General features: G+C 49.3%; 1 protein-coding gene across 1 annotated transcript in view; it reads right to left on the bottom strand.

Annotated features, from left to right (window-relative positions):
• Positions 1 to 325: 325 nt before the first annotated feature.
• The window catches only part of LOC120375390 (zinc finger protein 420-like), a 141,169-nt gene continuing 118,616 nt past the window's right edge, over positions 326 to 22,878 (bottom strand). Inside the window, exons 3-4 of the mRNA XM_039496009.1 lie at positions 1,220 to 1,427; positions 326 to 1,135 (exon numbers count right to left, since the gene is read on the bottom strand). Coding sequence (XP_039351943.1) covers positions 561 to 1,135; positions 1,220 to 1,427 — 783 coding nt within the window. The 3' untranslated portion in view covers positions 326 to 560. The remainder of the gene's footprint in view (positions 1,136 to 1,219; positions 1,428 to 22,878) is intronic.

The raw sequence follows: 22,878 nt of genomic DNA, 5'->3' as shown, positions 1-22,878 counted from the left end.
TCCAGGGAGGTTGAAGTGTTCTCCTACAGGTTTTTGTATATTGCTTATGCTCCAGTATGTATTTTAGTCTATAAGGTGCCACAGGGCTCTCTGTCACTTTTTACATCTCCTTCCAGTGTCACAGAGGCTGAAATGACAATTTTTTCCTGCCCCTGCTCTTCATTTAAATGTAATATGAAAAGTTCCCATGATAACTGCTCTTCAGCACAACACGAGAACATTTGGCAAGGATACAATCTGTAACACTGGTGACTCTAACAATAACTTTGCAATAGGAGGAATGGTATAAATGTGACGCTCCCTGGTTCCTGATAGGAAGGGCTCACTAGAATTACTCATGGGAGAATGGAGTTGATAGAAAGGACAAATGAGTCCACCTCAAAGAGGTCAAACTACAAAATGCAAAAATGGGCCACTCACTCATCTGGACAAGCTGAGGGATATCGGTGCTTCAAACAGCTTGTAAACGTGGGAATCAGGAAAGTATTAAAGTAGTGATAGCCCTAGAGGTTTTTATGGTGTTGATCCCCCTTGCAGATTCTCTGATGGCTCACATGGGCTCAGTGGCAAGACAAGGTTTTCCCACACTCACTGCTTCCATTGGGTCGCATACCTGTGTGGATTCTCTGATGGCAATTAAGCTGCTGGCGGTGAATGAAGTTTTTTCCACAATCACTGCATACATAGGGCCTCTCTCCTGTGTGGATTCTGAGATGGGTAAGAAGGTGTGATCTGTGATTGAAGGTTTTCCCACACTCACTGCATACATACGGCCTCTCTCCTGTGTGGATTCTCTGATGCCCAATAAGGTTTGAGCTGCGAGTGAAGCTTTTCCCACACTCACTGCATTCATAGGGCCTCTCCCCTGTGTGGAGTCTCTTATGAAGAACAAGATTTGATCTGTAAGTGAATGTTTTCCCACACTCAGTGCATTCAAAGGGCCTCTCCCCTGTGTGGATTCTCTGATGTTGAGAAAGGGCTGAGCTGATAGAGAAGCTTTTTCCACACTCACGGCATTCATAGGGCCTCTCCCCTGTGTGGATTCTCTGATGTTGAGAAAGGGCTGAGCTGCGATTGAAGGTTTTCCCACACTCACGGCATTCATAGGGCCTCTTCCCTGTGTGGATTATCTGATGTTTAGAAAGGCTTGAGCTGCTAGTGAAGGTTTTCCCACACTCACTGCATTCATAGGGTCTCTTCTCTGTGTGGATTATCTGATGTTTAGAAAGGTCTGAGCTGGTAATAAAGCTTTTCCCACACTCACAGCATTCATAGGGCCTCTCCCCTGTGTGGATTCTCTGATGTTTAGAAAGGCTTGAGCTGCTAGTGAAGCTTTTCCCACACTCACGGCATTCATAGGGCCTCTCCCCTGTGTGGAGTCTCTTATGAACAACAAGATTTGATCTGTAAGTGAAGGTTTTTCCACACTCAGTGCATGTATTTTTCCTCTTTCCGCTCAGGATTTCCTGCTGGGTTGTGGTTTCCTTGACGCTCTTCTGAGTTCCCCGACAGGAAATAAATTTACCCACTTTCTCCTCTGGCTGGTTTCCTTGCTCTCTTTCTGGTCTGTGCTGAATCTCACAGGAGTTTCCCGGCTCATGACTCCAGGACACATTCCTTTTCGATCTTTGCGATAATTCTCTGTGTTTAGCCACTTGCTCAACATTTTCCTGCTGAGAATTCTGCTCATCTTTCTCACATACCATTGCGTCACCTGCTGTGATAAGAGACAGAAACCTCAAACAGGGATGGAAAGGGGAAGGCCAAACCAATACAAGTGCTTGAGAGAGGTCAAATAAAAACAAGAACTGAACTCCCCCAAACTCTTCCCTAAACAGGAGAGAGGAGGGGATCAATTTGGCCCTCACATCCCATCCAAATTCACAGGGGGAAGGGAGTATCAGAGGGGTAGCCGTGTTAGTCTGGATCTGTAAAAGCAACAAAGAATCCTGTGGCACCTTATAGACTAACAGACGTTTTGCAGCATGAGCTTTCGTGGGTGAATACCCACTTCTTCGGATGCAAGTGGTGGAAATTTCCAGGGGCAGGTTTACATATGCAAGCAAGAAGCAAGCTAGAGATAACGAGGTTAGTTCAATCAGGGAGGATGGGGCCCTGTTCTAGCAGTTGAGGTGTGAAAACCAAGGGAGGAGAAACTGGTTCTGTAATTGGCAAGCCATTCACAGTCTTTGTTTAATCCTGAGCTGATGGTGTCAAATTTGCAGATGAACTGGAGCTCAGCAGTTTCTCTTTGAAGTCTGGTCCTGAAGTTTTTTTGCTGCAGGATGGCCACCTTAAGATCTGCTATTGTGTGGCCAGGGAGGTTGAAGTGTTCTCCTACAGGGGGAAGGGAGGAAGCTACTGCCTGGTGTCTGCTAGGGTCTACAGGAAGCCATGAGCTATATTTACCCTAAGGATACGACCCCTGCTAGAGACAATAATGAACTGAGAAACCTTCCAAGGGCATTGTAGGGCATCCCAGATGTTTCCTTCAGGCACTTACAGATTCTGAGTTGGTTTAATCTTTCCTCACCTGTGCAGGGAACTCTCAGGATCTCTCTTTCCTCTGAACCCTGGAGGTCTGGGACCCATGGCTCATCCCCTTGTTCCAGCTGGGAGATTATATGAGGTTTGGAAACTGGAAACTCTGCTCAGATGAAAGAAAACAAAGGAGTTCAGTTGATTTCATATGACTGTGTCAGAAAAAACACTATTAATGTACTGAGGCAGTCCACACTGAAAATGCCAAGATCAGAGCAGGCTGAAAAAGGGAGAGCAGATGCTCCCAAAACTGGTGGTTAACACGGAAGTTAAGTTCACTGATCAGTCACCAACTCTGCTTCTGATCCCCCACACTGGTTATCGAGAAACTAAAAAGAAGACATCACACGGCCCCCTTTACTGCATTCCAGTTCTCTGACTCCCAATCAGCACCTACGTCCAGCACAGTGAGAGGTTATTTAAAAACTCTGCTCACATAAACAAAGTGTTCTTCTGACCCCCGAGTCAGCCACATTACCAGGTCTGTATAGGTTTGGATCTTACCCAGAATACTATGATGCCAGCCAATCCTTAGCATCTAAACTAAAGATTTATAAGCAAGAAAGCATCTAAACTAAAGGTTTATTATAAAAGAAGGAAAGAAAAAGGAAGTTATTAAAATGGAAAAACAGTCAGATACATTCAGAAATCTCTATATCTGGTTCTTAGCAGTATTGGTGAGTTGCTGGCTTGAAAGGCTCTCTGGTACACATTCACATCATTCAGTCCTTTGTTCCACGGTTCAGTTTGTAGAGAAGTTGCTGCAGAGGTAGGAAGAGGGATTGAAGACAAAATGGAGATGATGCAGCTGCCCTTTATATTCCTTTTGCCAAGTGGCTTCTACTTCCTGTGTCCCAAACACAAGCTTCACAGCACAGGGCATGGAAAAGCCTCGGAGGTCTCAGCACACAGACATACCCCTGCATGTCTTGCTGACTCAATAGGTGTCTCCCCTTGATCTTTTCAATGGGTTCATCGTACAGCTGATGACCCCGGATGGGCCATCGAACAGGCTGGGCAGCGCTGATGCCAATATGTCTGGGGGTGTCAGTCAGAAACACTACACAAGGCTGGAATACAGATATACCCTACATATCTATAACTCACAATATAAAGATAGAAACAAGATTATCAAACTTGGAAAATCATAACATTTTCATTGACCCCTTACATGGCATATCTAGCACGATTCATTGCAATTTCATCATATCGGTATTTATAATAAAATAATAATAATATAAAGTGTCTCTCAATTCCATAGAGTGTCACTTAATAAACCAGTGAATTCCCAGGACTGGTTCCCCAGGTGTTTGAAGATGCCGAACACCTTGCTTGTGAAGGACTGAAATACCCACATATATGTTGGGAACACACAGACAGACACTGTGCAAGTCTGTGCCCCTATGGTCACTCTTCTAGAAAATTATGATCAATTTTGTTCATTGTATGTGTCAGGGCTGAATCTCCACTGTCATTCCGAGTGCAGAAAGTGGGGGCCCTCCAGGATTCCAAAAATTATTTTGTGCAACTCTAGGTTTGTATTAAACCCCCAAAGTTACAGCTTTTCTCTGACCTTGGCTTGGTAAATGCTGCCACCACCCAAATGCAAAAAAACCCCAAATCCTTGGACCTAGGAAGGAGCACTTGAAAATTCTTCCCTCTGGGGCACCCTCAAGCCCTTTCACCTCCCCTCCGGGAAAGAGCTGAGAAAGAAAACGAAGGATATTAGCTACCATCTAATCAAACAACATGCACAAACCTCTTAGGACACCAAAAATCCAACCCTGTTCTTAAAAGAGGTAAATTTTATTAAAATTGAAAAGGAAAACAACACATCTGGAACTTAGGCTTTTGCTAGATCTTAAAAGAAACAATTGTTGTAAGCACCCAAAATAGCTTTCTTGGGGGGTTCAGCTTAAAGCTTAGAAGCAAACAAAAGCATCTGGGATAGCACAGAGGAGCTCCAAAAGCCAAAATAAAAAATATAAACCTGATTGTGTTTGTCTAAACTTCCCTGTCCAAATCATTTCTTCTGGATATGGAAGATGAATTTTCAAACCTGCTTCAAGCCACACACAGCATTGCTACTCTGTGTCGCCTTCTCCGGAGAACAACAGACAAAGGGAAAATTACTGTCCCATTTTAAAAAGTTCTAGCCTTTCCATTGGCTCTTTTGGTCAGGTGCCCACTCCTTTTCTTTTACCTGTGGGCTTGTTAACCCTTTACAGGTAAAGCAAGCAGAGAAGTCACACCAACAAGGATTTTACAGCAATGTGGCTGGCTGGGTGTTTATAAAAGGGAGATCCATCCTCTCCCCTTCATTTATCACTGTATGGCTTGTGAGGTATAATTTGAAAAGACATAATCTACTGAATATCCTCCTTAAAATGTGTAGCAACATTGTATGTAAAGTTATGAGATTTTACGGTATGATATTACTGAAAAAGTTGCAACCCTAACCCTAAGTTCCTCAGAGACAGCAAGGCAAACTGCTGGTCAAATAGCCATTCTCCAGGAGAGGGAAGGTGTGAAAAAGACATTTACCTTCCATCACAGGGACCACTTGAAGCTCATATCTATGAGAGCCTGTCACCCTGATTCAGCTGACAACTGGATTTGTTTCTAGTACAAAGGACTGAATTATAAAGAGATGTGAGGAAAATGCATGAGACTCACTGTCTCCTCCCCCCACCCCTTCCCTCTGCACATGACAACTCCTGAAGAACTGAATGTGGGCAGCAGGGGCAGGTTTGAGGGATTCCCAGCTGAAAGGAAAGCCAGCCTGTCTCAGGAGATGGTGAGAGAAACATTTGTTTTAAATCCATTTTAGCTGGTTAACTTAGACGTTAGTTTGTGCTTTATCTTGCATTTCTTTTGTAAACAATTCTGACTTTTATGCCTCATTACTTGTAGTCACTGAAAATCTTTTTTTTTCTTCAGTAGTTAACAATCTTGGTTTATTGTTTTATCTAACCAGTGTGGTTGGATTAAAGTGTGTCGGAAACTCCATTTGGAATAACAAGGCTGGTGCATGTCATTTTCCATTGATGAAATAACAGATTTCACATGAGCTCCCACTGTTCAGTAGTGTGCTGGACAGGACAAGATGCACATTTCTGGGGGATGTCTGGGAGCAGAGAATTTTCTGGGGTTCTCCGGTGGGGTACTGTAATTCGGGAGTTGATGACTAGCAGCACTCAAAACTGTGTAGCTGGGAGCGAGTTACATGCTGGAGACTGTGAGTTACCTGCCCAGGAGTGGCTGCTCTCACAGTAGAGCAGTGAAAAGGCACCCCAGCCTGGGGAACTGAGGGGACACAGCTGTTCAACAGTCCAGATTGTACTGTGCTTAATGTCACAGACACTCAATTTCAAAGTCTCCTAAAACACATAGAAAGTAAATCCATGTCCCAGAAATCGAAGTCTCCAGAGAGAGGGCAAGTCTCCCTGGCTCTGCTTCTTGCTGACAGACAGGTCAAGAGACAGAGAGAGAGTCCCAGGGAAGCTGTAAACATAAGCGTGGGGCTCAGTGGAGAAACGGGACAGGAAGGGCAGGGATATTACTGAATGCAGGATCTCAGCACTACTAGATGTCAGGATAGCACATATTGCAGCCCACTGGAAAACATAATCTCAAATATACATATAAAATGATGGGGTCTAAATTAGTTATTTCCATTGATTTATATAAGGGCAATAAGATATTCTCTGTATTATTGTCTATCCCTTTTAAAATAATTCCTAACATCCTGTTTGCTTTTTTGACTTCCGCTGCACACTGCTGGATGTCTTCAGAGAACTATCCACAATGACAAAAAGATCTTTTTCCTGATCAGCTGTAGCTAAATTTGCCCCCATCATATTGTATGTATAGTTGGGGTCATTTTTTCCAATGTGCATTACTTTACATTTATCCACATTACATTTCATTTGCCATTTTGTTGCCCAATCACTTAGTTTTGTGAGATCTTTTTGAAGTTCTTCACAATCTGCTTTGGTCTTAATTATCTTGAGCAGTTTAGTATCATCTGCAAACTTTGCCACCTCACTGTTTACCCCTTTCTCCAGATCATTTATGAAAAAGTTGAATAGGATTGGTCCGAGGACTGACCCTTGGGGAACACCACTAGTTACTCCTCTTCATTCTGAAAATTTACCATTTATTCCTACCCTTTGTTCCCTGTCTTTTAACTAGTTCTCAATCCATGAAAAGATCTTCCCTCTTATCCCATGATAACTTAATTTATGTAAGAGCCTTTGGTGAGAGACCTTGTCAAAGGCTTTCTGGAAATCTAAGTACACTGTCCACTGGATCCCCCTTGTCCACGTTTGTTGACACCTTCAAAGAACTCTAATAGACTAGTAAGACATGATTTCTCTTTACAGAAACTATGTTGACTTTTGTCCAACAATTTTTGTTCTTCTATGTGCCTGACAATTTTATTCTTTACTATTCTTTCAACTAATTTGCCTGGCACAGACATTAGACTTACTGGTCTGTATTTGCCAGGATCGCCTCTAGAGCCCTTTTTAAATATTGGCGTTACATTAGCAATCTTCCAGTCATTGGGTACAGAAGCTGATTTAAAGGACAGGTTACAAACCATAGCTAATAGTTCCCCAATTTCACATTTGAGTTCCTTCAGAACTCTTGGGTAAATACCATCTGGTTCCGGTGACTTGTTATGTTAAATTTATCAATTAGTTCCAAAACCTCCTCTAGTGACACTTCAATCTGTGGCAATTTCTCAGATTTGTCACCCGCAAAAGGTTTGGGAATCTCCCTAACATCCTCAGCCATGAAGACTGAAGCAAAGAATGCATTTAGTTTCTCCGCAATGACTTTATCATCTTTAAGGGCTCCTTTTGTAACTCAATCGTCCAGGGGCCCCACTGGTTGTTTGGCAGCTTCCTGCTTTTGATGTACTTAAACATTTTGTTATTACCTTCTGAGTTTTTGGCTAGCTGTTCCTCAAACTCCTTTTTGGCTTTTCTCATTACATTTTTACACTTAATTTGGCAGTACTTATGCTCCCTTCTATATACACCTCACTAGGATTTGACTTCCACTTTTTAAAAGATGCCTTTTTATCTCTCACTGCTTCTTTTACATGGTTAAGCCAAGCCACAGTGGCTCTTTTTAGTTATTTTTCTTTTTTTTTTTTAATTTGGGGTATACATTTAAGTTGGGCCTCTAATATTGTGTCTTTTGACAAGCATCCATGCAGCTTTCAGGGATATCACTCTAGTTAATGTACCTTTTAATTTCTGTTTAACTAGCCCCTCATTTTTGTATAGTTCCCCTTTCTGAAATTAAATGCCAGTGTTGAGCTGTTCTTCCCACCACATGAATGTTAAATTTTGTTATATTATGATCACTATTTCTAAGCGGTCCTGTTATAGTTACCTCTTGGACAAGATCCTGCGCTCCACTCAGGACTAAATGGAGAGTTGCTTCTCCCCTTGCGGGTTCTTATACCAGCTGCTCCAAGAAGCAGTCATTTAAAGTATCGAGAAATTTTGTCTCTGCATTTTGTCCTGAGGTGACATGTATCCAGTCAATATGGGGATAATTGAAATCTCCCACTATTATAGAGTTCTTTATTTTGATAGCCTCTCTAATCTCCCTTCGCATTTCATCCTCACTATCACTGTCTTTGACAGGGGGTCGATAATAGATCCCTACTGTTATATTCTTATTAGAGCATGGAATTACTACTCATAAAGAGTCTATGGAACATGCGCTTTCATTTAAGATTTTTACTTCATTTGAGGCTACATTTTCTTTAACATACAGTGCCACTCTCCTCCCCACCCCCCGAGTATGACCTGCTCTATCCTTCCGATATATTTTGTACCCTGGAATGATTGTGTCCCATTGATTGTCCTCATTCCACCAGGTTTCTGTGATGCCTATTATGTCAATTTTCTCTTTTAACACAAGGCACTCTAATTCACCCATCTTATTTACACTTCTAGCATTTGTGTACACGCACTTTAAAAACTTGTCACTGTTTATTTGTCTGCCCTTTTCTGATGTGTTAGATTCTTTTGTGTGTGAATGCTTCTCACCTGATCTGGCCCCTACCTTATCCTCTTCCAGCCTCGCTTCCTGACTAAAACTAGAAAAATCTCTATCACTACACTCTCCTCTAAGAGAAGTCTCTGTCCGATCCACGTGCTCCTCTGCAGCCATTGGCTTTCCCCACCATCTGCAACCTTTTTAATGTTAAGTGCCAGCAGTCTGGTTCCACTTTGGTTTAGGTGGAGCCCATCCTTCCTGTATTAGCTCTCCCATCCCCAAAGTTTCCCCAGTTCCTAATAAATCTAAACCCCATCTCTGTACACCATCATCTCATCCACGCATTGAGACTCTGAAGCTCTGCCTGCCTACCTGGCCCTGCGCGTGGAACTGGGAGCATTTCTGAGAATGCCACCATAGAGGTCCTGGATTTCAGTCTCTTTCCTAGCAGATTAAATTTGTCCTCCAGGACGTCTCACCTACCCTTCCCTATGTCATTGGTATCTACATGTACCATGACCACTGGCTCCTCCCCAGCACTACACATAAATCTATCTAGATGCCTTGAGAAATCCGCAACCTACGCACCAGGCAGGCAAGTCACCATACGGTTCTCCCGGTCATCACAAACCCAGATATCCTTGTTTCTAATGATCAAATCTCCCATTACTAACAGCTGCCTTTTCTTAATGACAAGAGTTCCCTCCCCCGGTGAGGTAACCTCAGTGCAAGAGGTTACCCCAACACTATCTGGAAGGAGGGTCCCAACTATGAGAAGCTTTCCCTCTGCTCCCGTTGACTGCTCTCATTCCCTGGGCCTTTCATCCTCCTCAACAGTGCGGGGGGCTGTCTGACCGGAGTTTTGACAATTCTATAGTGTCCCGGAAAGCCTCATCAACATACTTCTCTGTCTCCCTTAGCTCCTCCCAGTTCCAACACCCTGGGCTCCAAAGCCTCCACACGGTCTCTGAGGGCCAGGAGCGCCTTGCACCAAATGCACACATACATACATAACATAAGAATGGCCGTACCGGGTCAGATCCAAAGGTCCATCTAGCCCAGTATCCTGTCTACCGACAGTGGCCAATGCCAGGTGCCCCAGAGGGAGTGAACCTAACAGGCAATGATCAAGTGATCTCTATCCTGCCATCCATCTCCATCCTCTGACAAACAGAGGCTAGGGACACCATTCCTTACCCATCCTGGCTAATAGCCATTGATGGACTTAACCACCATAAATTTATCCAGTTCTCTTTTAAACGCTGTTATAGTCCTAGCCTTCACAATCTCCTCAGGTAAGGAGTTCCACACGTTGACTGTGCGCTGCGTGAAGAAGAACTTCCTTTTATTTTCTTTAAACCTGCTGCCTATTAATTTCATCTGGTGACCCCTAGGAAGCTTCTGTTGATTATGCTGCACTTACCCTCAGTTTTACTTGAGCAAACAGGAGATATTTGACAGTGTGCGATACGGCTCCTGTGCTCTGTTCCCAAAGTGTTCTGCAGCAGGGGAGGGTCTCTGGTAGTGTGTGTCTCACTGGCATATTGGGGTGATGCTGAAACAGGGCAGAGTAGAGGTGGCATTGTGGGGCTGGCGTAAACTTTCTCTCTCCATTTCCCCTTCCAAGAACCCAGGGGACAGGACTCCTTACCCAGTGAGGTCACATTCTCATAGTTCTCCTGCATGACATCCCAGTAGAGGGCTCTCTGAGTGGGGTCCAGCAGAGCCCACTCTTCACTGGTGAAATACACAGCCACCTCCTCGAAGGTCACTGGCCCCTGAAAGAGCAAGAGTCCAACACTCAATACCTGCTGCCCCATTCACAGCCCCACTATTTGTGAGGAGAGGAGCCCATCAAAGGGAAGCCCTGGGTGGATTGCAGTCAACAAAGTCCCACCCCCAACCTGCTCAGAGCATCCAGGAAACATCAGAGTGAGGGGACAAAGAGAGAGCCCCTTATCTCTCCCAGCATATCCATCACATACCTACTAGCCACAGACTGATAGAGGAGAGGGAGGCCCTAGCAGGGTCCAGGGAGAGCTCCCTGGTAGGAAGCCCAACACCCTCCTCATTGTGAGGAGCTGGATATGAAGGGAGGGGAATCTCCCCTAACCCTCACTGCTGGGTGCCCCCTTCATATCTCACAGCAGCCGCTGGTTAGTTGGGTCAGGCTCCAGCACTATGAGTCTGGTCAGTTTTCCCAGCCCCATTCACGTGGGTTATTTTCTGCTCCACAGACTAGAGCATTTACACCTCTGAACCTCATGGGTCTGTTCCTAGAATCTAGGCCACTTATTAAACAATGCCAGCAGGTTTGCCACAATCTGTCCTTCTCCCTTCCCCTCCCTGTGCATTTCCTGCCCCGCGCCAACCTCCAAACCAGACTGTGCAAACCTGCCCATCTCCGGTGTATTTGCTGTTCCTCTTCCTCCTGTAGGAACCCACCAACCCCCCCCTCAAAAAAATAATCCCTACCTGAGCTGGCTCCACTGCAGCCATTTCTCTTCCCTGTGTCATGGGAGGATGGGATGAGCTGGAGAAAAACATGGACGTCATTCTGCAGCCCTGGCAGGGAGAGAAGGGCAGTTGTGGAGGTTTCAGAACAGGCTTTAGTTAATTTCACATCACTGATTCCTCCAGGCCCTTTCCCTCCAGACAGACATCCTAGACTCTGCCATGCTGGGAACATGCTTGATCTCTTTATTACAGTGTAGACCTGGCCCCTCCTGCCAGGCTAAGCCCACAGAGACATTTTTAACCTCCCTTCTGCCTCCCCTGATCCCATAACAAAGTCTCTGAACACAAAGCTAGAAAAGAGCAGAACCCAGGGAGTCACTGTGGGGGATTCCCTCAGACACTGACCCCACGGCAGTCACACCCCAGCAGGGGGAATATGGAGTCAGAAACTGGCTTTTCCTCTGTCTGATCCTTTTCTTGTTCACTGGAAAGTGGTTCTGCCCAGGGATGCTGCAATACATGTGTCTGGGTGGACTAGAGAGCTGGAAATCTCTCCCGCCACTCATTTCTCCCACTGCCCCTTTCAGTCTCTCCTTCCCCTGTCCTCTCTCCCTGCCCCTCTGGCTGGGACACTCCCATTCCTGGTTCTTTGCTCTCCCCCGGCTGGATTTGCTCCTGGGAATTGCTAATGGGAGGAGAAATGAGGAGGAGCTGTTTGTGCAGAGTCACTTTCTTGCCAGTCCCCAGCACTTTCTCTGAGGTCTTTCAATAACCTGGGGTCCATAGCTCAGAATTTGTAATAACAGGGCCCAGGGCTGCCCCAAGGGACTAGGACCAGCTGGAGAAAGTCATCACTTTGGCAGGGCAGAAAAGAAGTTTTAATTAAGGTCACATCCCAGCACAGAGCCCCGCTGGGGGAGCAGCAGCTGCTAAGCCTGGTCTCCCAGATCACCATGGAGGCTGCAGCGTCTGACCCAGGAAGCTGAACCCCAATGTCCTGAGCAGAGAGGGACAGAGCGTTTGAGCAGCTTCCCTCCTTTAGCTCTCTGGGCAGAGCAGCTAGTGAGAGCCCCTCCTCACAGGGAGAATTGCTGATCTCATTTGCCCCACTGTCCATTCGCAGTCACTCCTTGTCTTTCCATGCAGTGACTCTGGATTAACAATGGTCTCAATGAAACCAGATTTCAGAAAGAAGGAGTCCAGAACGCTGTGGAAGAGACCATTGTGTGGCATTTCTAGCCCCCTTCCCATCTCCCTTACCCCCTAGATCTAGGACAAGGACTGGGGGGGTGGGAGGGAGCAAAATCTGTGATTTCACCTGACAGTGTTTGGTAAGTGGATAGAAAGTTCCCAGGGTGAGGGGGCCTGGCTGGGGGCTGCCTGGCCGCGCTTGGAGCCAGGATTGTGGCACAAACTGATCCGGGAGCAGGATCAGGGTTAGCAGCAGCCCCCAGACACCCCCCAGTGCCCAGACCCCACAGCCGGGGCCCCAGACACCCCCACAGCCCCAGCCAGGCTCCTGCCAGATCTTCCCTGGCCCCCAGTCCCCAGAGCCCCTGGCCAGGGGCCCAGACACCCCCAGAGCCCCCAGCCCCAGGGAGCTGGACACCGGCGAAGGGAGAGAAAATGGGGCACAATCGGGGGGGGGGGCCGGGACCGTGTCAGGGGTTGGGGGCGGGGGGGTCACCCTGGGGGCTGCTCGTGGCGCTAGGGAGAAAGGGGGCGGGGGGGGCGGGGGGTCCCCACGGGGGGGGCAGCGGTAAATCCGAGGGGGTCTCAGCCCCCCCCTTTCCCTCCCCGCTCCTCGGGGGTCACCGGCTCCTCCCCCCCGGCCATGTCCGGGCTGCACCGACACTGCCCCCCCCGCCCCTTTCCCAGACCCCCCGGGGGGCTGGGCTCCGGCGAGGGCAGCAGCTCCAGGCCCCCAGGGAGCAGATCCCGGCGCTGCGAGATGCCGGGTCCCCACCCCCCCGCGGACACTGGGGCGGAGTCACCGCCCGGCCCCGCCCCCGGGCTCGCGCCGGCACCTGGAGGCTGCAGCTCCGCAGCGGGGCCCGGGCCGGGCCGGGCGGTTAATGAAGGTCTCTCCCGCCGCGATCTGCGCATGCCCAGAGCCCCAGCGGCACAAACGGCTCCAACGGCCCCGCGCGAGCCAGGCAGAACCGCAGCGCCACGCCTCCCGCGCTGACGTCACTTCCGGTCCAGGGAGAGTCCGGAACTACATCTCCCAGCTGCCTCGGGGGCGCGTCCGCCCTCCCCAGCCCGGGTAAGGGAGGGGTCAGCAGCTGTTACTGCGCATGCTCCGTGCGAGCCCCGCTGGGGGCGGGAGAACAAAGCTGCTGCTGCCGCCTCCGCGCGAGCCGCGCCCGGGCTGAGCCGCTGCTGCTTCCGGGTCTGTGCAGGGGGCCCGGCATTAACCCTCGGCCCGGCCCCGCGCCCCTGGTGAGTGGGGGGGGCGGTGACGCAAGGTGCCGCTGCCGGGCACTGCGCATGCTCAGTAACAGCTGCTGAAGCCGCTGCCCTTCCCCCCGCCCGTATCAGCCGGAACGTTCCGCCGGGCGCTGGCTCCAGGGGCGGGGGCGGGGAATTGATGGGGGCGGTTCAGGCAGCTGGAGGCAGGGTGGGGGAGGGGCTAAAGGGCACAATCCGGGCTGTGGGGAGTTGAGCTGTGGGGGGGGAGGCGGGGTCATTGGGGCGGGAAATTTGAACTGTTTTGTGCAGCCAGGAAATTCCCCGGGGGGGGGGTAAGTTCACTGAATCCTTCCCTGTTTGTGCCACGTCCTCCCCCGTACAAAGTCTGTCAAGTTTCCCCCTGTTCTCTCGTTATCACACGGGGCTATAAAATCCAGGGAGATCCCCCGATGATCAGCTCTCTGATCTCCCCCCATATTGCCCCGGTCTCCCACACTTCTCAAGTGTCCATTTAAAATCTCTCCCATGGGGCAGTTTTTCCCACCCGTTTTACCTGCAGCGATTTGTCCTTGTCTCGGTGGGAAATTGTTGCCCTGGGTCAGTCCCCAGCACATGGCTGCCCCTGGCGGGGGGGGGGGGGGTGAGATGCCGGTTCTCTGCCAGGGCGGGGACGGGAGGGGCACGTGTCCCCCCGTGGGGGCTGCCCAGACCCCGGTTTCCCAATCCCACTTCCTGTCCCCAAACTACCGACACCGTTTCCCCCAGCCCTCAGCTGCCAGTCACCTGCTCGTCCCCCACTGCTGCCCCCTTCCTTTATCCAGGGAGCCTTCCAGCTTCCCCCTCCCTCTTAAACCAGCTCCTCAAAGGGCTCCTGCTGCCCATGTGAATGGTGGCAGTGGGGGAACCATCACTTTGTGTTTATGTATTGGATAGTCTCATAAAATCCAGTCCAACAGTCCCCCTTTTCCCTTTAGTTATTTAATAGCAACATAAAATCCCCCCTCAGATCTTGGTATTTTGCTCTCATGTTATCAGTTGCTTAGCTTGTGACTCGTTTTCTCTGCAAATCTCAAAGACTGATATAAAATACCCTAAACATTTGCCCCACTTCTCTTTAGTTGTCTAATTCTAAGTGAATATGCCCTGAGATTTTTTTTTCTTGTCTCTCTAATGATAAAATACAAAGAGAATCTCAGATTTACACTTTTTCTCAGATTCTTGAACATGGATACAAAATGTTTTCAAATGTTGCCCATTTCCGCTCTATTCATTTATCAGATATTGATGTGAAACACACTCCGATTTTACCTCATACCAACAACTCATATAAAATCCCTCCGATTTTCCACTTTCCTCTCTATAATTGGCAAAAATGGGTCCAAAATCGCTCAGATTTCCACCCTTTCTCTTTCATTTCTGAACATTGATCTCAAAGCTCAGGATTTCCCTCTTTCTACGTCATTATCAAATATCCATTAAAAATCCTGTCGGGTTCGGGCTATTCCCCATGTCTCTAAATCCCAGCAACTTCTCCTTCCTTGGAGGGAACCTGTTGCCCTGAGTCGTTCTCCATCCTGGAGGTCACAGGGGGTTAAATTGCCCAGTGATCATCTTTCCTCTCCTTGGAGAATCAATTCTCTCTCCTTTCACTCTGTTAAAATGTATTCTGATGAGAGAGACCAGACACACGTTTAATACCCATCAAAGCCAGAGGCCTCCCCATGTTTGAGGGATCAGTGGTTCCCAGCTGGTAACGGGAGAATTGGCTGGACCCTTTTCTTTTCTCCAGCTGGCACGGGATGAGGAGGTCACTCTGAGTGCAGCATGGGTCCAGCAGTATCCCAAACCCCATGACAAATGGTCTCTGGGAGGGGCTGCTTCCCACATTGCTAAGATGTAGCCACCTCTGGGGTGGATCCATGGTGACCATTATTTGCTAGTGACAGGGCATGGACATGTCTTACCTCTCTGCTGAAGGGCAGGCAGGGGTCCTAGGCAGGCAGTGAGTTCCCAATTGGGGTCCCTGGCTGGTGGAGGCTCTTGGTGGGGGGAACCCTTTGGGATTCCTAGCCTGGCAGTGAAGATCTGGGGGTCTCTGGCTGGTGGGGCTCTGAGGGGTATCTGGGGTCTCTGGCCAGGGATTCTGGGGGTTGAGTCCCAGGGAATATATGGTGGGACCCTGGCTGGGGGGTCTGGACTCTGGGTACTGGGGGTGTTTGGAGGCCCCTGGATGGAGGCTCTGGGGGCTGCTCCTTCTATCTCATCAGCTTGTGCCAGAATCCTGGCTCCAAGCACTTCTTGGCATTCCCCAGCCAGGCCCAGTCACCGTGATAACTTTCTATCCACTTATCAAACACTGTGAGGTGAAATGACAGATTTTGCTTTTCTCCCCTCTTGAAAACTGCGGCAACTTCTGGTTTCATAGGGAAAATTCCTGCCCTGATTGTTTGTCCTAGATCTGGGGACTGAGGGAGGTGGGAAGGGGTTGAGCATTGCCACACTATGGCACTATCTTCCACAGCGTTCTGGACTCCTTCTTTCTGAAATCTGGTTTCATTGAGACCAATGTTAATCCAGAGTCACTGCATGGAAAGACAAGGAGTGACTCCAGATGCACAGTGGGGCAAATGAGATTCTCCCTGTGAGGAGGGGCTCTCGTTAGCTGCTCTCCCCAGAGAGCTAAAGGAGGGAAGCTGCTCAAACGCTCTGTCCCTCCCTGCTCAGGACATTGGGGTTCAGCTTCCTGGGTCAGACGCTGCAGCCTCCATTGTGATCTGGGAGACCAGGCTTAGCAGCTGCTGCTCCCCAAGTGGGGCCTCTCTGCTGGGAAGTGACCTTAATTAAAACTTCTTTTCTGCCTTGCCAAAGTGATGACTTTCTCCAGCTGGTACTAGCAGACCTGGGCTTTGTTAATACAAATTCTGAGCCACAGACTCCAGGTAACAGACAGACCTCAGAGAAAGTGCTGGGGACTGGCAAGAAAGTGACTCTGCACAAACAGCCCCTCGTCATTTCTCCTCCCATTAGCAATTCCCAGGAGCAAATCCAGCCATGGGAGAGCAAAGCCCCCAGGAATGGGACTGTCCCAGCCAGAGGGGCAGGGAGAGAGGACAGGGGAAGGAGAGACTGAAAGGGGCAGTGGGAGAAATGAGTGGGGGGAGAGATTTCCAGCTCTCTAGTCCACCCAGACACATGTATTGCAGCATCCCTGGGCAGAACCACTTTCCAGTGAACAAGAAAAGGATCAGACAGAGGAAAAGCTGGTTCTTGACTCCATATTCCCCCTGCTGGGGTGTGGCTGCCGTGGGGTCAGTGTCTGAGGGAATCCCCCACAGTGACTCCTTTGGTTCTGCTCTTTTCTAGCCTTGTGTTCAGAGACAAAGGGCAGGTCTACACTACCATCGGATTGGCAGGTAGCGCTCTCCCATCAACTCCAGTACCCCACTGCCTCAAGGGGCGAATGCAGAGTCGATGGGTTAGCAGCAGCAGTCGGATGCTGCAGTAAGTCGATCTAAGTAAGCTGACTTCACCTATGCTATTCTCATAGCTGAAGTTACGTATCTTAGATCAACCTCCACATCCAGTGTAGACCAGGGTTTTGTTATTGGATGGGGGGACAGAGAAGGGAGGTTAAAAATCTCTCTCTGGGCTTAGCCTGGCAGGAGGGGCCAGGTCTACACTATAATAAAGAGACTGAGCATTTTCTCAGCATGGCAGAATCTAGGATGTCTGTCTGCAGGGAAAGGGCCTGGGGGAATCGTGATGTGAAACTAACTAAAACCTGTTCTGAAACCTCCACAGCTGCCCTTCTCACCCTCCCAGGCTGCAGAATGACGTCCATGTTTTGCTCCAGCTCATCCCATCCTCCCATGGGACATAGGAGAGAAATGGCTGCAGTGGAGCCAGCTCAGGTAGGGATTATCGGGAGGTTGCTGATAGGTTCCTGCAGGAGGGAGAGGAACAGCAAATACACCGGAGATGGGAAGGTTTGCACAGTCTGGTTTGGAGGTTGGAGCGGGGCAGGAAATGCACAGGGTGGGAAAGGGAGAAGGACAGATTGTGGCAAACCTGCTGGGAGTTGTTTAATAAATGGCCTAGACTCTAGGAGCAGACCCATGAGATTAGGAGGTTGAAATGCCCTCAGTTCTGGAACAGAAAATAACCCACCTACATGGGGCTAGGAAAACTGACCAGACTCCTGGTGCTGGAGCCTGACCCGACTAACCAGCGGCTGCTGTGAGATATGAAGGGGGCACCCACCAGTCAGGTTTAGGGGAGCTGCCCCGCCCTTCATATCCAGCTCCTCACAATGAGGCGGTTATTGGGCTTCCTACCAGGGAGCTCTACCTGGACCCTGCTAGAGGCTCCATCCCCTGTATCAGTCTGTGGCTAGTAGGAGTGTGATGGATCTGCTGGGAGAGACAAGGGGCTCTTGCTTCATCCCCTCACCCTGGTGTTTCCAGGATTCTCTGAGCGGGCTGGGGTGGGACTCTGTTGACTGCAATCCACCAGAGCTTCCATTTGATTGAAAGTGTGAGTGGTGCAGCAGGTACTGAGTGCTGGACTCTTGCTCTTTCAGGGGTCAGTGACCTTCGAGGAGGTGGCTGTGTATTTCACCAGGGAAGAGGGGGCTCTGCTGGACCCCACTCAGAGAGCCCTCTACAGAGACGTCATGCAGGAGAACTATGAGAATGTGACCTCACTGGGTAAGGATTCCTGTCCCCTTGGTTCTTGGAAGGGGAAATGAAGAGAGATGGTTCATGCCACCCCCCTATGCCACCTCTGCTCTGTCCTGTCTCTGCATCACCCCAATATGCCAGTGACACACACACTGCCACAGACCCTCCCCTGCTGCAGAACACTTTGGGAACAGCGCACAGGAGCCGTATCGCACAGTGTCAAATATCTCCTGTTTGCTCAAGTAAAACTGGGGCTTAGGTCCAGCGTAACGTAAGAACATAAGAATGTCCGTACTGGGTCAGAGCAAAGGTCCATCTAGCCCAGTATCCTGTCCACTGGCAGTGGCCAGCTCCAGGTGCCCCGGAGTGAGTGACCCCAACAGGCAATCACCAAGCGATCTCTCTCCTGCCATCCATCACCCCCCTCTGACAGACAGAGGCTAAGGACACCATTCCTTACCCGTCCTGGCTAATAGCTATTAATGGACTTAACCTCCATGAATTTATCCAGTTCTCTTTTAAACCCTGTTATAGTCCTAGCCTTCACAACCTCCTCAGGCAAGGAGTTCCACAGGTTGACTGTGTGTTGTGTGAAGAAATACTTCCTTTTGTTTGTTCTAAACCTGCTGCCCATTAATTTCATTGGGTGATTCCTAGTCCTTGTGTTATGAGGAGTAAATAACACTTATTCACTTTCTCCACGCCAGTCATGACTTATAGACCTCTCTCATATCCCCCCTTTGTCTCTTTTCCAAGCTGAAAAGTCCCAGTCTTTTTAATCTCACCTCATACAGAAGTTTGTTCCATATCCCTAATCATGGTTTTGTCCTTTTCTGAACCTTTTCCAATTCCAATATATCTTCTTTGAGATGGGGAGACCACAGCTGCATGCAGTATTCAAGATGTGGGCGTACCATGGGTTCATAGAGAAGTGATATGATATTTTCTGTCTTATTATCTATCCCTTTCTTAATGATTCCCAACTTTTTGTTTGCTTTTTGACAGCCACTGCACGTTGAGTGGATGTGTTCAGAGAACTATCCACAGTGACTCCGAAATCTCTCTTGAGTGGAAACAGATAATTTAGACCCCATCATTTTATATGTATAGTTGAGATTGTTTTCCAATGGGCTGCACTATGTGCTATCCTGACATCTAGTACTGCTGAGATCCTGCATTCAGTGATATCCCTGCCCTTCCTGTTCCCTTTCTCCACTGAACCCCACCAGCCCATGGTTACTGTTCCCAGCTTCCCCAGGACTCTCTCCTAGTCTCTGGACCTCTCCGTCAGCAAGAAGCAGAGCCAGGGACACTTGCCCTCTCTCTGGAGACTTTGATTTCTGGGACATGGATTTACTTTCTCTGTGTTTTAGGAGCCTCTTTGAAATTGAGTGTCTGTGACATTAGCCACAGTGCAATCTGGAGTGTTGAACAGCTGTGTCGCCTCAGTTCCCCAGGCTGGGGTGCCTTTTACACTGTTTTACAGTGAGAGCAGCCGCTCCTGGGCAGTTAACACACAGTCTCCAGCATGTAACTCGCTCCCAGCTACACAGTATTGAGTGCTGCTAGTCAGTGACTCACGAATTACAGTGCAGCACAGGAGAACCCCAGAAAATTCTCTGTTCCCAGACTTCCCCCAGAAATGCGCATCTTGTCCTGTCCAGCACACTGCTGAACAATGGGAGCTCATATGAATGAGAGCTCTTGCATCCGACGAAATGGGTATTCACCCACGAAAGCTCATGCTGCAAAACGTCTGTTAGTCTATAAGGTGCCACAGGATTCTTTGCTGCTTTTACAGATCCAGACTAACACAGCTACCCCTCTGATACATATGAAATCTGTTATTTCATCAATGGAAAATGACATGCACCAGCCTTGTTATTCCAAATGGAGTTTCCAACACACTTGAATCCAACCACACTGGTTAGATAAACAATAAAACAAAATTGTTAACTGCCGGGAAAAAAATCTTTTCAGTGACTACCGGTAATGAGGCATAAAAGTCAGACTTGTTTACAAAAGAAATGCAAAGATAAAACACAAACTAACGTGTAAGTTAACCAGCTAAAATCGATTCAAAGCAAATGTTTCTCTCACCATGTGCTGAGACAGGCTGGTTTCCCTTTCAGCCAGGACTCCCCCTAACCTGCCCCTGCTGCCCAAGTTCAGTTCTTCAGGATTTGTCATGGGCAGAGGGAAAGGGGGGAGAGAGATTTTCCTCACCTCTTTTTATAATTCAGCCCTTTCTATTAGAAACAACTTGAGTTCTCAGCTGAGTCATGGTGCCAGGCTGTCTGTTGTAGATATGAGTTTCAAGTGTCCCTGTGATGGAATGTAAATGTCTTCTTCACACCTTCCCCCTGCCAGCGAATGGCTGTTTGACCAGCGGTTTGCCTTGCTGTCTCTGAGGAACTGGTCTGTGGGTGTTCCCCAGAACTGTAACTTTTTGTAATATCATACAGTAACATCTCATCACTTTACATACAGTGTTGTTACACATTTTAACAGGAGGATACTATTCAGTAGATTGTGCAATTTCCAGTGATACTTCACAAACCATTCTGTGTACAGAATTGATCATAATTTTCCAGAAGAGTGAACATAGGATTACGGACACACACAGGGCCTGTCTGTGTGTGTTCCCAGCAGACATGTGGGTATTTCAATCCCTCCTAAGCTGAGTGTTCTGCGTCTTCAAGGACCTGGGCTGCTGGTTCTGGGAATTCACTGGTTTACTAAGTGTGACACCGTCTGGAATTGTGAGACACTTTATATTGTTATTACTTTATTATTAATACCAATCTGATAAAATTGCAATGAATTGTGCTAGATATGCCATGTTAGGTGTCAGGGGAAATGTTATAATTTTCCATCTATGATCATTTTGTTTCTGTTTGTATCACCTTTGTAGTGTGGGAGATAGATACGTAGGGTATATCTGTATTCCAGACTGCGGACTGTGTTTCTGGATGACACCCCCAGATCTATTGGCATCAGCACTGCCTAGCCTGTTTGATGGCCCATCCAGGGTCATCAGCTGTACAATGAATCCATGGAAAGGATCAAGGGGAGACACCTATTGAGTCAGCAAGACATGCAGGGATATGCCTGTGTACTGAGACCACCAAGGCTTTTCCGTGCCCTGTGCTGTGAAGCTTGTGTTTGGGACACAGGAAGTAGAAGCCACATGGCAAAAGGAATATAAAGGGCAGCTGCATCATCTGCATTTTGTCTTCAATCCCCCTTCCTACCTCTGGAGCAACTTCTCTACAAACCGCCATAGGCCCCGACTCTGTGGGTGCTCTGCAGCCACTGGGGAGCTCAGCTGTTGGCAACTGCCAATCCCCTATTTAGCATGCTCAGCAGCCCTCAGCAGCTCTTTGGCTGGCTGTGGCCTATCAGCTGTTTTCCCTGCAGCTGCTGTAGCTCCCAGCTCCACTGCAGGCGTGTGTGAGTCCTTTTAATTTTCAGGGCTTGGCAGCTTCTGGGCTAGGGGTGGGGAGCCTCGCGACAGAGGGCTGGGGGGAGACGGCTGGGCAGCTTCTCGGCTTGCCCTAGGGGGCTGATGGGGGCAGTACGGGCTGGGGGGGAGTTTCTCAAGGACTGAGCCAGCCATTCTCAGCCCACCCTTGTGTCTCCCCCAGGACCTGTGCTCCCCCTCCAGCCAGGAGAAACCAGCGGTGGGCCCCCTTAGTGCTGGGCAGGGGGACAAACCAAAAGACATTGCTCCTTTAAGAAAAGTTTGCCCTGGTGTCTGATGAGTGAACTGGACCTGAGGCCAGCTGCTCGCCCCCTCCCCGTGCTCCAGCCAGCTGGGTGCGCCCAGCCATGGCCAAAGGGGAGAGGGGCTTCACTGCAGCCCTAGCCCCAGGTGCAGATGAGCAGCCCCCCTTCCCAGCCCGGACCCTGCCTGTGCCCAGATCCTCCCATGTGGGCTCTGGGAGCTCCCAGCCCCTACGGCTCTGACCCAGGTCCCAGGGCTCTGCATCCATTCCCCCATGTGTGGGGGGACAAGAGGGGCCAACACACCACCAGTGCTTCTAGCCGCATCCTCCCCGTGGGCTCTTCTCCATGGCCGGCTCTCATGCCTGGGAAAGTAACGCTTGCCCCCCTCAAAGCTGTCTCCCCCTCCCCTGCCCAGAGCAAGCTTGGTTGAGGGGCTTTTCCTCCCCGAGAGGAAGTTTATCCCTTCCTGCGCCGACCAGCATCTGTGTCGGGAACGATTGATTTCCTCCCCCTGGATCCATCCACCCCCCATCTCCTCTTCCCTGGGAGCTGCGTTCACCCCCCTGTATGAGCTTCAAGGCAGGAGACATGGCCCTGCTTCACCTTGGGATGCCTGAGCTTGTCTTCCTGCGGGGTGCTGGGCTGCTGCAGCCCGGGGGAGGAAGCAACCCCTCCCCCTGCCTTTGGCCATGATCCCACCAGGGCTCCCCGCCCACAATGTTGCAGAGTGGGTGAGGGAGTCAGCGAGCGAGCTTCAACGTGGGGGTGGGCTGCAGCCTGGGGCACTGGGAGGAGCTGGAGTGACACAGCAGCCATAAAGCCGGATGAATAAATAGGCCATTTCTATGCTGGGCTGTTGAATTAAATTTCTCTCTCTGGCTCAGGGTGGGCAGTTCCTGGGCTGTCCACAGTGGGTGGAGCTTGGGGGAAGACAGAGCTGCTTTGAGTGCGTGGGTGGGAGCGGGCACTAAACAGAGGCACCAGGAGGTGGGGAGCAGAAAGAAAGAGATGGGAAAAGGGACCCAGGTAGAGAACAAGA

This window comes from Mauremys reevesii, linkage group 12 (genome assembly GCF_016161935.1).
Source record: "Mauremys reevesii isolate NIE-2019 linkage group 12, ASM1616193v1, whole genome shotgun sequence".
NCBI lineage: Eukaryota > Metazoa > Chordata > Testudines > Geoemydidae > Mauremys > Mauremys reevesii.
The sequence above is the reverse complement of the archived record's forward strand: the minus strand, read 5'-3'. Positions and strand labels throughout refer to the sequence as shown.